General features: G+C 36.8%; 1 protein-coding gene across 6 annotated transcripts in view; it reads left to right on the forward strand.

Annotated features, from left to right (window-relative positions):
- The window catches only part of ALS2 (alsin Rho guanine nucleotide exchange factor ALS2), an 86,676-nt gene that overhangs the window by 12,557 nt on the left and 58,639 nt on the right, over nt 1-15,480 (forward strand). For all 6 annotated transcript variants that reach the window (XM_067740976.1, XM_067740977.1, XM_067740973.1 and 3 more), the window contains 4 exons: nt 5,022-5,101; nt 6,349-6,503; nt 9,307-10,244; nt 13,150-13,507. In XM_067740976.1, the coding sequence (XP_067597077.1) occupies nt 5,082-5,101; nt 6,349-6,503; nt 9,307-10,244; nt 13,150-13,507 (1,471 nt within the window). In that variant the 5' untranslated portion in view covers nt 5,022-5,081. The remainder of the gene's footprint in view (nt 1-5,021; nt 5,102-6,348; nt 6,504-9,306; nt 10,245-13,149; nt 13,508-15,480) is intronic.

A 15,480-nucleotide genomic window follows, 5' to 3' on the forward strand; every position in this document is an offset into this window, starting at 1 on the left:
CTGTAATTTTCTTTTTTTGTAGTATCTTTGTCTGGTTTTGGTATCGGCGTGATGGTGGCCTCATACAATGAGTTTGGGAGTGTTCCTTCCTCTGCAATTTTTTGGAGGAGTTTGAGAAGGATAGGTGTTAGCTCTTCTTCAAATGTTTGATAGAATTCACCTGTGAAGCCATCTGGTCCTGGACTTCTGTTTGTTGGAAGATTTTTAATCACAGTTTCAGTTTCATTACTTGTGATTGGTCTGTTCATATTTTCTATTTCTTCCTGCTTCAGTCTTGGAAGGTTACACCTTTCTAAGAATTTGTCCATTTCTTCCAGGTTGTCCATTTTATTGGCATAGAGTTGCTTGTAGTAGTCTCTTAGAATGCTTTGTATTTCTACGGTGTCTGTTGTAACTTCTCTTTTTTCATTTCTAATTTTATTGATTTGAGTCCTCTCCTTTTTCTTGATGAGTCTGGCCAGTGGTTTATCAATTTTGTTTTTCTTCTCAAAGAACCAGCTTTTAGTTTTATTGATCTTTGCTATTGTTTTCTTTGTTTCTATTTCATTTATTTCTGCTCTGATCTTTATGATTTCTTTCCTTCTGCTAACTTTGCGTTTTGTTTTTTCTTCTTTCTCTGGTTCCTTCAGGTGTAAGGTTAGATTGTTTATTTGAGATTTTTCTTGTTTCTTGAGGTAGGCTTGTATAGCTGTAAATTTCCCTCTTAGAACTGCTTTTGCTGCATCCCATAGGTTTTGGATCATCGTGTTTTCATTGTCATGTGTCTCTAGGTATGTTCTGATTTCCTCTTTGATTTCTTCAGTGACCTCTTGGTTATTTAGTAACGTATTGTTTAGCCTCCATGTGTTTGTGTTTTTTACGTTTTTTTTCTCTGTAATTTATTTCTAATCTCATAGCATTGTGGTCAGAAAAGATGCTTGCTATGATTTCAGTTTTCTTAAATTTACTGAGGCTTGATTTGTGACCCAAGATGCGATCTATCCTGGAGAATATTCCATGCGCACTTGAGAAGACAGTGTAATCTGCTGTTTTTGGATGGAATGTCCTATAAAAATCAATTAAATCTATCTGGTCTATTGTGTCATTTAAAGCTTGTGTTTCCTTATTAATTTTCTGTTTGGATGATCTGTCCATTGGTGTAAGTGAGGTGTTAAAGTCCCCCATTATTATTGTGTTACTGTCCATTTCCTCTTTTATAGCTGTTAGCAGTTGCCTTATGTATTGAGGTGCTCCTATGTTGGGTGCATATATATTTATAATTGTTATATTTTCTTCTTGGATTGATCCCTTGATCATTATGTAGTGTCCTTCCTTGTCTTGTAACATTCTTTATTTTAAAGTCCATTTTATCTGATATGAGTATTGCTACTCCAGCTCTCTTTTGATTTGCATTTGCATGGAATATCTTTTTCCATCCCCTCACTTTCAGTCTGAATGTGTCCCTAGGTGTGAAGTGGGTCTCTTCTAGACAGCATATATATGGGTCTTGTTTTTGTATCCATTCAGCAAGCCTGTGTCTTTTGGTTGGAGCATTTAATCCATTCACGTTTAAGGTAATTATCGATATGTATGTTCCTATGACCATTTTCTTAATTGCCCTGGGGTTTTTTTGTAGACCCTTTTCTTCTTTTGTGTTTGTCACTTAGAGAAGTTCCTTTAGCATTGTTTTAGAGCTAGTTTGGTGGTGCTGAATTCTCTTAACTTTTGCTTGTCTGTAAAGCTTTTGATTTCTCCATTGAATCTGAATAAGATCCTTGTCGGGTAGAGTAATCTTGGTAGTAGTTTCTTCCCTTTCATCACTTTAAGTGTATCATGCCACTTCCTTCTGGCTTGTAGAGTTTCTGCTGAGAAATCAGCTGTTAACCTTATAGGAGTTCCCTTGCCTGTTATTTGTTGTTTTTCTCTGGCTGCTTTCAATAATTTTTCTTTGTCTTTAATTTTTGCCAGTTTGATTACTATGTGTCTCAGTGTGTTTCTCCTGGGTTTATCCTGTATGGGACTTTCTATGCTTCCTGGTCTTTGGTGGCTATTTCCTTTCCCATGTTAGGGAAGTTTTTGATTATAATCTCTTCAGATATTTTCTCTGCTCCTTTCTTTCTCTCTTGTCCTTCTGCGACCCCTATATTGCAAATGTTCGTGTGTTTAATGTTGTCCCAGAGGTCTCTTAGGCTGTCTTCATTTCTTTTCATTCTTTTTTCTTTATTCTGTTCCGCAGCAGTGAATTCCACCATTCTGTCTTCCAGGTCACTTATCTGTTCTTCTGCCTCAGTTATTCTGCTATTGATTCCTTCTAGCATAGTTTTCATTTCAATTGTTGTATTGTTCATCTATGTTTGTTCTTTAATTCTTCTAGGTCTTTGTTAAACATTTCTTGCATCTTCTTTTTTTTTTTTTTTTTTTTTTTTTTTTTGCTGTACACGGGCCTCTCACTGTTGTGGCCTCTCCCATTGCGGAGCACAGGCTCTGGACACGCAGGCTCAGCAGCCATGGCTCACAGGCCTAGTTGCTCCACAGCATGTGGGATCTTCCCGGACTGGGGCACGATCCTGCGTCCCCTGCATCGGTAGGCGGACTCTCAACCACTGTGCCACCAGAGAAGCCCCCTTCTTGCATCTTCTTGATCTTTGCCTCCATTCTTTTTCCGGGGTCCTGGATCATCTTCACCATCATTATTCTGAATTCTTTTTCTGGAAGGTTGCCTATCTCCACTTCATTTAGTTGTTTTTCTGGGGTTTTATCTTGTTCCTTCATCTGGTACCTAGCCCTCTGCCTTTTCATCTTGTCTGTCTTTCTGTGAATGTGGTTTTTGTTCCACAGGCTGCAGGGTTGTAGTTCTTCTTGCTTCTGCTGTCTGCCCTGTGGTGGATGTGGCTATCTAAGAGGCTTGTTGTCTCTTCCACTTTTAAGGACTCTGTGATTATGCTGAGTCCATCTGGATAACTAGGATAATCTCCCCAACTTAAAACAAGCTGATTAGCAGCTTAACTTCCCCTTTGCCATGTAGCCTAACATATTCACAGGTTCTGGGCATTAGGACATGGGTATCTTGGGAATCATTATCCTTCCTACGGTATATAGTAAGTAACAAAGTTGCAAGACAGTTTGTAGAGTTTTAATTCCATTTGGATTTGAAAAAATGAATGTTGGTTAGAAATCATGTGGCATAAGGAGTAATCCACTTTAAGAAAACACTGTATTCAAGAATATGACACCAAAAGAGAAGAAAGGTCAGCTGCTTTATTCATTTTACCGATTCTCAACAGTTTTGATTGACAGGCAGTAGGATACAATTTGGTTTACGAACAGTGAATCAGTTGCTTGAAGTGTGCTTGTGCACTCCCACACCCTCCCAGAGCAGTTCTCTGGTTTCTCCCCTGGGCATTGTTTAACTTTTATCAAGGGACCAGTTACTCCCTGATCTCTCATAGATGAGCATAGGTTAGACCTGGCCTCAGAACTTTTCTGTATGCTGTGAACTGTACATTTTACTAAAAGTGAATTACTATCACACACAAAGCATAGTACCACTTAGTAATCATATTTATTAAATGAATAGCATTTATTAAATCTGATCAGATATATCTTTCATTTACATGTACCCTTCATCCAACTTTGAATGAGTCAAAATCTTTCTAAAATAAGCATTAGGTAGAGAGTAATTTCCTCCAGATATACAGATGGGAAACTGTAAGAATTCACAGGCAACCTGGAGTAAACAGATGGTCTTACATCATTCCTGCCGGTGTGGGCTCTTTTCAAAGCACAGTGACGATGCCATACCCTTTTGCAGAAAAATAATGAATTTGGCCCCAGTATTCACACATCTAAATTCACACATCTAAAACCCCGTTGCTCTTATTTTCATGAGTTTTGGTGCCCTTAAAAATGTGAATTTCTTAGTTGAAATGCATTGAGCGTTTCTGTCTGCCTGTCAGTATTTCTAGCTCTTACTTTATTAAACATTGAGTTTCTGAAATGATAGGTCATAATATTTGTACTGTTATTTTCATATAGCTCCTTTCTATTAAATGGTAGATTTAAAAAATAGATATTTTAAATTCAAACTTCTTTCTTCCAGCCCTTTGGATTATGGTTTTGAATTGAGGTTGATTTGGGGAAAACACTGCTAGTTCCAATACATGGAAAACTTTGTTTTACTGGTGGAATTCTGTGTGTGTGCATTACTGGAAAATGAAATTAAAACTGTTTGAATCTGATACATTACTGGAGAGGTTGCAGAAATTCTTTTTTTTAATTTAATTTATTTTATTTATTTATTTTTGGCTGCGTTGGATCTTCGCTACTGCACGCGGGCTTTCTCTAGTTGCAGTGAGAGGGGATTCCTCTTCATTGCGGTGCACAAGCTTCCCGTTACGGTGGCATCTCTTGTTGCGGAGCACAGGTTCTAGGCACGTGGGCTTCAATAGTTGTGGCTCGTGGGCTCTAGAGCACAGGCTCAGTAGTTGTGGTGCATGGGCTTAGTTGCTCTGTGGCATGTGGGATCTTCCGGGACCAGGGCTTGAACCCGTGTCCCCTGCATTGGCAGGCAGATTCTTAACCACTACGCCACCAGGGAAGCCCCAAGAAATTCTTGTTTACTTAATTGGTATTTAAGTGTTCATATGTCCCAGCAGCATTTGAAAAGTAGCCTTAATTTGTGTGTAATGAATACTTAACACATTGAGTTTTCAGATTGAACTTATTTATAATAAAAAACAAATGAAAAAAATCTGTTGCCTGACAAAGTACAGCTAGGTTGTGGGTAGTCTTTTCTCACTTTGACATTATATTTGACGATCAACAGGCATTTTTATAAGCTCAGTGGGCAGGCTCAGTCTAGAGATTCGACTTTGGCAGGCAGGATATGAAATAGTTTAAATAGTTTTGCTGTATATTTATTGCCCAGTGAATGTGCACTTGTTGGAGAGCTGCCTGTTTTCTTCTTTTTTTAAAATCTGACAGATAAAATAGCAAACTGTTCTTTCACTGCTCTTTGTGCTTACCTGTGTTTTGCCCTTTAGGGTTTTATATACCTTTTGCAAGGAGGGAATGATTTGGTGATGGAGTGCTTCCACTGACCGATGGACTCAAAGAAGAAAAGGTAAAACCATTTTTTCCTTTTCCCCTACCCTTCTAGGAAAACACAACAGACAGTTCCACTTATGTGTAGCTTCTCTTCAGTTTAATTTTCTTGTTGATGGCTATTAAGTAGGAATAGTGACATTTGTGTTGATTGGTAAAGAGAGAAAGATAATTACAATAAAGCTTGTTAGTGGTGTACACTTTGTTGCTAGTTCCTTTCTTATGCTTATAAAAGGCACAAAATGTCTTCACCATTTTGAAGGTTTTGAGGCCATTTTTTTGGTCACACAATTTCAAGTTTTCAGAAGTAGCGTTATTAATTGTAATTCTATCCTTAGAGAACTCGGCGCCATGAATGATGTTTTGAAATGAGGGTTAGGTTTGTGGCTTTCCTTTCATAAAAACATGGTTATGCCTAATTACAGTTCAGAGGAATATTATTTAACAAAAGTAGAGAAAATCCTAGGTATTATAAAATAAAGAAAACCAAAAAAAGTTTCTGTGCCTCATTAAAATATTGGCATCACTGTTCTAGAAAAAAGAATATGAAAATAAATGCCCCATCAATGGCGACACAAAGGAAAATATTATATAAAGGGAAACCCAGAGTATGTTAATGTGGCCTTTTCTTGGAAAGGGAGGCAGTTGGGATATGGTCATTGTTATACAGCTGTGTGTTTTATGTTCTTTGAACTAGGGTTATCAGATGGATAGAATTCTTTGGCTAGAACGTGAGTAAAGCATGAAGGATTTTACTGGTACCTGTTATAAATTTAGTTCTTAAAAATTTAAATAAGAATTATAGAGCTTAAACTTGGTATAAAGGGAAATGTGGATCCCTATTCCTTCTGTCTTTCTCATCAAATACTTTTTTTTTAAATACCAAATTAAAAACTAAAAATTTAAAATAAGACTCCAACTTGGGACATGTTATAACTTTAACATCTAAACAAGGAGTTAACGTACTGAGAAGTAAGAATCTTGAAATTTTAAATCAGAAAACTTCAAAAAATAGCCCAGGTTTTGTTTGCTTCTTAGATAGAGATAAGTAATTTGTGGGTTTATCCTCAAATCATGTATTTAAATAGTAATTTTACCTCTGCTCCTGTGTCATAACCATGCCATAAAATAGGTGCCGAACTGTCTGACTCAGTCACCCATGTACTGGTAAAAGGTATAAATCTCATGACAGTATGAAGGACAAAAGATACAGTTCTGACCTGGAGGAACAAGCTATTTTTAAGCTATTTTTCTTGATGTTTGTAGCTCAACAGAAGCTGAAGGATCCAAAGAAAGAGGCCTGGTCCATGTGTGGCAGGCAGGCTCCTGTTCTGTAACACCAGAGAGATTGCCAGGCTGGGGAGGAAAGACTGTTCTTCATGCGGCCCTTGGAGTGAAACATGGAGTTCTTCTGACTGAAGGTATTGAAAAGAACGGCTTAGCCAACACTAACTGAGACTCTGACCAGGGTCGGAGTGTATAGTAGCTGCTGAGAGTTACTGGGTACGAGGGATTCTGAGTGAACTTTGCTGGAACTTATGCTTTTTTTGTTTTCAAAATATGTTCTTACTCCCTTCATCAGAAATCAGATGAGTTCTTATATTTAAGATGTACCATAACTAGAATAAAAGGGAGAATTACAGTTTAAAAATTTTAATAGTGATAAGTACATGAAAAATGAGATTTTTTAAAAGATTACATATTCAGAGACCCTTTTACTATACCTTTGTTCATTAAATGTATCAGAATGATAATGCTAATAATAGCTAATGTTTATTAAACAATTATATGTGCCAGGCACTGCACTAAGCACTTTGTATGTATTATCTCACTGAGTCCTCACAACCACCTTATGAGGTAGCTGCTGTTATTATCCCCACTTCACAGATGAGGAAGCTGAAGGTCAGGGAGGTTAAATTGTTTTCCCAAGCACACACGACTATTTAAAGGGTCAGAGTTAGGATGGGAACCCAGAGAGTCTAATTTCAAAATTTGCTTTTTAAATCTCTTGGCTGTACTGTCTCAGTACCATTTCTCTCAGGCATAAATAGCAGCTCATAAGAACATATAATAAAATCTACAAATCTATATCAGAAACATAGGCTATAATTTATAGAGAGCGCTGCCTTTAATTTTGATGGTACTTTACCGACCAAGTCATGGCAAATTTGATTTGGGTCAGGACTGCCATCAGCTTCACTAATTTATAAATTTCTACTCTGTAAGTATTAAGTATTTAACAATGCTTTGGTATTTTCCTTGTAGGAACTAAGGGAAGACAGATTCTAGGAAACAAAGCTTAAATCTGACCATGGTGGTTTTTTGGGGCAAACATGGATTTCTTTCTAATTTCTTTATTATTATGTCACTTTTATTATAATAATACATAATACTATTATTATTATTGTATTAGGCCAGAATTTGGAGAAAGCCTTATTTTTCAAATGTGAACCATATCCAGTACCTGTGGGCTTCAAAATCTATAGTTCTCAAACATTATATAAATAGAATTCTGTTACTGTCGTTTTATTAGCCCCTCAGTAAGATATTTAGGAATCCTTCAAGAGCATATCTTTAAACATATAGAATCAAACCTAAAAGCCTGGGAAAACTGAGGGAAAACTTAAAAAAAAAATGTAAATAACCTATGTTCATGTTTGAGCAGTGTTCTGGTTTAAGTGTCAAAGTAACAAAAAATCTCAGCTCACACAAATGTGTAGCTTGAAATGGCACAAAGATCTCTGGTACTTTCTTTTCTAAGTGAGGAAGTGGTACTGATTGAATACTAGAAATTTTCAAGCTTTGTCTCTATTCAATTTAACCATTAGCTCATAATTCAATGAGGACACCTCATTGACTCACTATTTTTGAGGTATTCCAGGTTAAAAAAATGATGTCTAAATATTCACTTCTCTGCAATTTGCTCTGGAGAGACTGTTATTCTAATGGAATATAATACCAATTGAAAGTGTTGGTGAACTGTTGCAAGTGTGTTATGTCACTTGGGAAGAAAAGTTTAAAAGATCTTAACCAGTGAGCTTATTTTCTCACTACTCTATCCAAATTAGAAATTCCCTAATAAAAACTGATCTTCCCTCTAGCCACTATTGTGTTTTTCCTTACATAGATGTTGTAGTGAGTTTGAGTGTATAAATGTATCTGCCATGTGTAATAGGCCAAAGATAAAGTATGCCTTTTTTCATCAGCAACTCAATTGCTGCTGGAGGAAAAATGGTACCTATTTTCATTAATTAAAAAAAAAATGGGTGACCCTCTGGTCACCTAGGAAAGAAAGGATGGTGGGCTTTGTTTAATATTTTTCAAAACCCATGGCCAAGTCTTTGTTCCATTTGAGTTTTTTAGCTAGCATAAATCATTTGCACATACCTCCAAATTTCCCCAATACCTGCAGTAAAACTATGACTTGGTAGCACACGTGAACACAAATAGGTTATCATCATTCATGTACCCAACTCACTGGTGCCTTCCCTTTTAATTCTAAAGCTAGCCAGTCATGGCTTCATTTGTTTTTTTCTTTGTTTTGTTGTGATTTGCTTTTTAAACAAATGACACCTCAGGAAGGCTATCTAGTACACAATATATATTATAAATAACATTTAAAAATTATACATAGTATGGTACACAACGTCATGTTAACATTGGTGCCCTCAGTCCAACCTGGAGGTATAAAGCTAATTTCATAGTTTTGGCCAAAGTGAATCTCTAATATTTTTATGTCATTGCATAATTTTTTGCTGCTCTGACTTATGCAGTAGTAGTGAATGTTGTAGATATTAGCAAATGTGTCTTTTTTATCTTCTGCTTATTTTATCTGATCATGTCATGGTCATTATTTTGTCTTTGAACTCTTGGAATCTGCTTCTGTAATAGCCTGCAATGATAGCCGTTAGTAACGGATCGATGCTAGGAGTTTGTAGGATAAGGCTGAAGGAGAGGAGCAATACCCTTCATTTGAAGTAGTCTCCTTTAATTTGTAGAAATTGTCACTATATTTCAAGAATGTTAAAAGATGTTATTTGTTAAAAGATTCATAAGTGTGGAATGCTATCTGCTTCAACCAAATTTCTACAACTGTGCTTTTGAAAATTAAAAAAAGAAAAAAAATTCTATTTTGTTAAACCTAGAGGGGACTAAAAGTTAGCTGATAAAATTTTAGTTAATTCACTAACTCCCTCCCTTTTTTTTTTTTTTCCAAACCTTCAGATGGTGAGGTCTACAGCTTTGGGACTCTCCCCTGGAGAAGTGAACCAGCAGAGATTTGTCCGAGTAGCCCCATTCTAGAAGAGGTGCTGGTTGGGCAGTATGTTGTTACTGTGGCAACAGGGAGTTTCCACAACGGAGCAGTGACAGAAAGTGGCGTAGTGTACATGTGGGGGGAGAACTCTGCTGGCCAGTGTGCGGTAGCTAACCAGCAGTATGTTCCGGAACCAAATCCTGTCAGCATTTCTGATTCCGAGACCAGTCCTTTGTTAGCGGTCAGGATCTTGCAGCTGGCATGTGGCGAGGAGCACACTCTGGCATTGTCCCTAAGCAGGGAGATTTGGGCATGGGGTACCGGTTGTCAGTTGGGTCTCATTACCACTACCTTCCCAGTGACAAAGCCACAAAAGGTGGAACATCTTGCTGGGCGAGTAGTGCTACAAGTTGCCTGTGGTGCGTTCCACAGCTTAGCCCTGGTGCAGTGCCTCCCTTCCCAGGATCTGAAGCCAGTGCCAGAAAGATGTAACCAGTGCAGCCAGCTGTTAATTACAATGACTGACAAAGAAGACCATGTGATTATATCAGACAGCCATTGCTGTCCATTAGGCGTGACACTGTCAGAATCCCAGTCAGAAAACCAGGCCAGCACTGCCATCAGCCCCTCCACTGAAACCCTTGATGGCAAGGGAGAAGTGTTTGAGAACACCTTCGTACAAAATGAGCTGCCTGCTGCTACCGAACTGAATGTTGGAAATGTTCAGACCACAAGTGTTGAGACCATTTCTTCCCCACAAGATGTCATGGGAACACCTGAAATTTCTTCTGCAAGAAGTATACCATCGTACCCTGACACTCAGGCAGTAAATGAATATGTGCAGAAACTGTCAGATCATTCAGTAAGAGAGAACTCAGAGAATGGTGAAAAGCCAGTGCCATCTCAGGTACCTGCTAAATTTTATAATATAAAGTTGAACCATATGAGTTTTCTTGAGAAACTTTAAAATACCTAAGGGTTGGTACCATTTTTTTATTTTTTGAGTTTGACTATTAATCTGTCTTATCATGCAAGCCTAGATAAGGAAAACCCTGGATTAATTCAAAATTACTCTTCATGTTCAAATTCTGGCGCTTTATTTATGATGTTGAAAGATGTTATTCTGGGATTCTTTTGTAAGTAGAAAAATCCCATTTTTTTTTCCAAGTACTTTTTCCCCCATGGCTAAGGTGGGCCCCTGAAGTGTTTAATCTAACATGACTGTATATTCACAAAGAATTCTCTTATCTGTATTTGTAGCACTCTTCAGATACTGTTGAGAAAAATCCTTTCCTTCTTTATCAGAGAAGTTTGCTGTGTGGCGGATCCCTCCCTCGCTTATAGGCAGACTTGAAACTGACTGGCATTACATACTGTTCGAATTCTTTTCAGTTATACCAGTGGTCCTCACTGGGCATCACTGGGTGGAGGGTTTTATATTCTCTTCATCTGGTTTAAACTACTTTCACTTTGAAAACTTGTAGTAAGTGGAGAAAAGCTATTTACCAGGGGCATGTAGTAAGCTGTGTCTCCCTACTTAAAACAAATTGTTCTAAAGGATACTTGTTTTTTTTACTCTTAGTGGAAGCCTTTTGCTTTTGCTTTTCCAGAACTCTAAGAAAACAAATCTAAACAAAAACGTATAATCCTAGGGACTTCCTTGGTGGTCCAGTGGTTAAGACTCAAAAAAAACCACAAAACTAATCATAAAAGAGCTGCCTTGTGGCGTTGCTTTCAGGTTTTTGAAACCACATAGCCTCTGGATTCTTCATCACTGTTGTTTACTGGTTCAGAATGGGAACGTGGCTTAGAGGTGTTTTCAGAAACAGTTTTTATTTCACAGTCTACTCACCAAACCTTGTAGATATTTGATTTTTTTTAAAAAAAATATTTTATTAAGAAGCTGTTTGGAGAAAGAAAAATCTAAACAAAGCACAAGTAATAATTGAACAGGACTCGTACATGCTTATAAAAAAGTTAGATTTTGACTTTTCAAAAGTCATTTCTCTGATTTATTAAAGTTGTAGTTAAAAGTTTATTTACTGTTTATTTGAATAATAGATTATCATCATTGAAATTGCACTTTCCTTTGGAAAGTTTTGGTTACCTATGCTGGTTTTGGTTACCTATGCTGGTTTTGGCAGTGTGTGTTTAACTAAGTGTAATTCCATCTTTGTAAATAGTGTCTCAATCATACAGCTAACCATTAGGAATTTATGTGGCTTAGGACAAGTTTTTTTCTTCTGGCCAGATGTAATTGAAAGAATATCACGTTTGTGAAATAAACTAAAGTATTTGGCAATGAAGCATATATTTCATTATTGCATTTTGCTGTTGGTTGATTGGAACCCCTGAAATTATGTCTTCCATCAAAATTGCTGGGCATGTGTTTTTGTTTTATTTATTTACTTATTTTATGAATTGTTAAATATAATTAAGTAGAGGAGCCAGTTAGAACAATAGTTTAAAGTTTATATAAGGTAGAGTTTTTTTTGACTTTCCTCCACCTAATGGTAAGAACTCTCTAGATTAGTCACCCCTAAATACCATCACTGCTTCTGTTATGAGCTTTTGTAAATAGATGGTGGAAATAGTGACACCAGTTTTTCTGAACAAGTTATCATGAGAACTGTGTCACCAAGGAAGTAATAGGCTTTGTATTTATCTTTTTTTATATGGTATATTTGTTTATTTTGTTGGATATTTTAATTAAAGACTCACATTTTGTTGAATTTAGTATTGAACAGAATGTATTGAGTGCCTACTACATGTCAGGCACTGTGCAGGGAACAGGAATTATTTCCTTTAAGAAAAATCAGAAGTCAGTGTTAAAAAATATTTTTGGTTTGGTTTGCAATTCAGGACAAACTAAGATATACACACACCCCCTTCCACCCCTTGGGATCTTTGGGTAGCATAGGAAACAAAATTTTCATTGTGACCTATGCTCATGAGCTGAAAGCTTTCTCGTGTGTTAAGTAGGTATATCTAGTGACTTTCCTTTTTAGTAAACAGTGGTGCTTGACAGCTCAGAGTAAGTTTTAACTGATTTTTCACTAAGATATCAGAAAACTTTAGTTGGCTTTCTAATACAGCTGTGAATAACACTAAGAACCTTGGATCCAAATGTTTAATGATTAACCTACCACATTGCTCGATGGTAGTGAGAGCAAAGGTAATCTTTCAGTTTACCTTGCCCCTGGGTCATGGAAAATAACTCTTGATGAGACAGTAGAAGGACAGAAATTTCAGAACATAGTTTGGGGGCGGATAGTTTAGAGGTGTAACTTATTTTTCTGCCTGTGTATGCTATATATAAATTTGTGTTCATAAAACATTTTAGGAAAAGCCTTTTCTTCTTAAAATGTAATTTTTTCTCATTATTTCTTGGTAAAAATCCGTGTAATTTTTCCTAGTAGTGATCAATAATAAAACTTGCATTTTTTCAACCTTCTATCCAGGGCTATTACCTCATATTGAAGGCGATGTTTTCCATACCTTCCCTCCCCTCTCCCTTCTGCTGTGTTTATTTTATAAAAGCAGCTGGGACCTATTTTTAAATACCATGATAAAACACCACTCAAACAAAAGGAAGTACTTTTGATAAGGAACTGTATTATAAGTACTCATTTCCATCTAATGTGTTAAATCTGTGATCAAGAAGGGATACCTTTAGGTTGGAGATGAAGAGACCTCTTGTTTTAGATTCTTGTATTTGCAAATAGTGATAGATGTTACATTTTCTTTTTATTGATTGCTTGTTGTATATGGGATTGTATTTTTATATACTTTTTTACGTGTGTATATTTTAGCCTCTTGTAGCAGAAGCGATTCCTAATCTTCACAGCCCAGCAACCACAAGCACTTCAGCCCTGAACAGCCTAGTGGTCTCTTGTGCATCTGCTGTTGGTGTGAGAGTGGCTGCTACATATGAAGCTGGGACCTTGTCTCTTAAGAAAGTTATGAACTTTTATAGTACAGCCCCTTGTGAACCTGGAGCTCAGGCAGGCAGTAGTCCCATAGGCCCAGAAGGTCTGAAAGATAGCAGAGAAGAACAGGTTAAACAGGAGTCAATGCAAGGAAAGAAGAGTTCAAGTCTTGTGGATATCAGAGAAGAAGAGTCAGAGGGAGGCAGCCGAAGACTCTCTCTCCCTGGATTGTTGTCACAAGGTAAGGAAATAACCAGCTCTTGTGAGTTGACTTTTGGTGAATCCAAGATGCTCCTGACATCACATGCCATGTTATAATAAATTCGCTTTCCTAACATATTCATATGTCAAAATTTATTTAATTAAATAGCTTTTTAAAAGCTACATGTTTCTCTGCTTTAGAAATAACTTTAGACCCTCACTTTTTCATAATACCTGCTTCTGCTTGTGGACCTTGTTTTGAGTCTTATTTGATTGTTCTGGAATGTAGCAGTAGCCTCCTTATTTCCTGGGTGGGTCTGGACTCCAGATCGATGAAGTTGCAGATGTGATCATTGGGTAAATGAGGAGTTAATGTACTTACGCCCTGAAAGTGAGGATGATTTTAAGCTTCAATAAGAGAAAGCCTTCATTTTCTGAAACCATTAGCAATCAACTTCTTAGAATATTGAGAATATTGCACAGTTGTTTCTTCTACATTTCTCACTCAGTTCAGGAGTCTCCGTCATCTAGACTTTTGCTTCTCAAGGTGGCCTGCAGACCAGCAACATCAGCATCATCTGGGAGTTTGTTAGAAATGCAGGATTTCAGGCTGCATACCAAACTTAGTGAATCAGAATATACATTATAACAAGATCCCAAGGTGATTAACATGCACATTAAAGTTCATGAAATATTGGATTAGATCAACCAGGGGTTGGCAAAGTTTCTCTTTTTTTTTTTTTTTTTTTTTTTGCCCTGACCAGCGATTGAACCTGTGCCCTTGGCAGTGAAAGCGCAGAGTCCTAACTACTGAACCAGGGAGTTCCTGGCAAACTTTCTCTATAAAGAGCTAAAGAGAAATATTTTGTGATTTGTAGGCCATACAGTCTCTGTTACAACTACTTGACTTTGCTTAAAAGCAGTCATAGATAATACATTAATAAATGAGCTATATTCCAATAAATCTTTATTTACAAAAACAGGCAGTGGACTATATTCGACCCATGGGCTATAGTTTAGAGCTTTGCACAAAATGGTATAAACCAGTGGTTAGGAAGTTAGGAATATTAGACTAGACTAAAACTTACCTTTTCTGCTATGTCCCTATTCCCTACCTGTGTTCTACTTATTGCTCTCTCTTGTGCCACTGAGCACTTTTGCTATCCTGCCTCCTGATTCTCATTGCCACTAGATTCATCTGTGCAAATAAAACCCTAGTCCTGATTTTATGTGTGTGTGTGTGTGTGTGTGTGTGTGTGTGTGTGTATCCCATGAATTCTGCTAAGTCTGAAGAATAATCTTGGGCCAAAATGTTCTTATTCTGAAATGTCCTTTAGCATTTTCAGAATAATATAATATTTGAGATCTCCTTGAACCACAAATGTGGGATATTGATTTTTGTCATGCCATTAGACCATGTGAAATATGCAATTCTACTAACAGACTTATTTCCTTAGGTTAAATTTTACTTAGTAAACTTAAAGTATCTTTAGAAAAACTTTTCCATGTACTCCTTTTCTCTCTCTTTTAAAATGATCTAGAATACATCTTTGAGGAAACCTCAAGTAGGTGTATTTGAGTCTTTGTATGTACAAGTGGATGATACATTCACCAGAAAAGATTGCGATCTTAGCCGAGGATGATCACTTTCTTTGTGGCCCACAACTTAATGACCAAGTGACTTAAGTCTATACCTAGTGACATTTGATGATTTTCTTCAAAACATATCCTGTCACCAGATTGGTGTACAAGATTTACACAGTGTTGTATGCCTTTGTTACAATTTTGAACACTCTAAAAGATGTCAGCATTCTTTTTTTTAAATATTAACTTCTCTATAAAATAACTTAAAGTAGGCAGCAAAATACAAAATCTTTTTAGTACTTCCCATTCATAACCATTTCCTCACTGTAGAAACTTTTAAGTTTTATGTCTAAAATAAATCTTTTGTTACAATATTTATAGTATGCTTGACCTTAGACCTTAATTTGGAAAGGCTTAACTTTTAACTCT

The sequence above is a fragment of the Pseudorca crassidens genome, chromosome 6, assembly GCF_039906515.1.
Source record: "Pseudorca crassidens isolate mPseCra1 chromosome 6, mPseCra1.hap1, whole genome shotgun sequence".
Lineage (NCBI taxonomy): Eukaryota > Metazoa > Chordata > Mammalia > Artiodactyla > Delphinidae > Pseudorca > Pseudorca crassidens.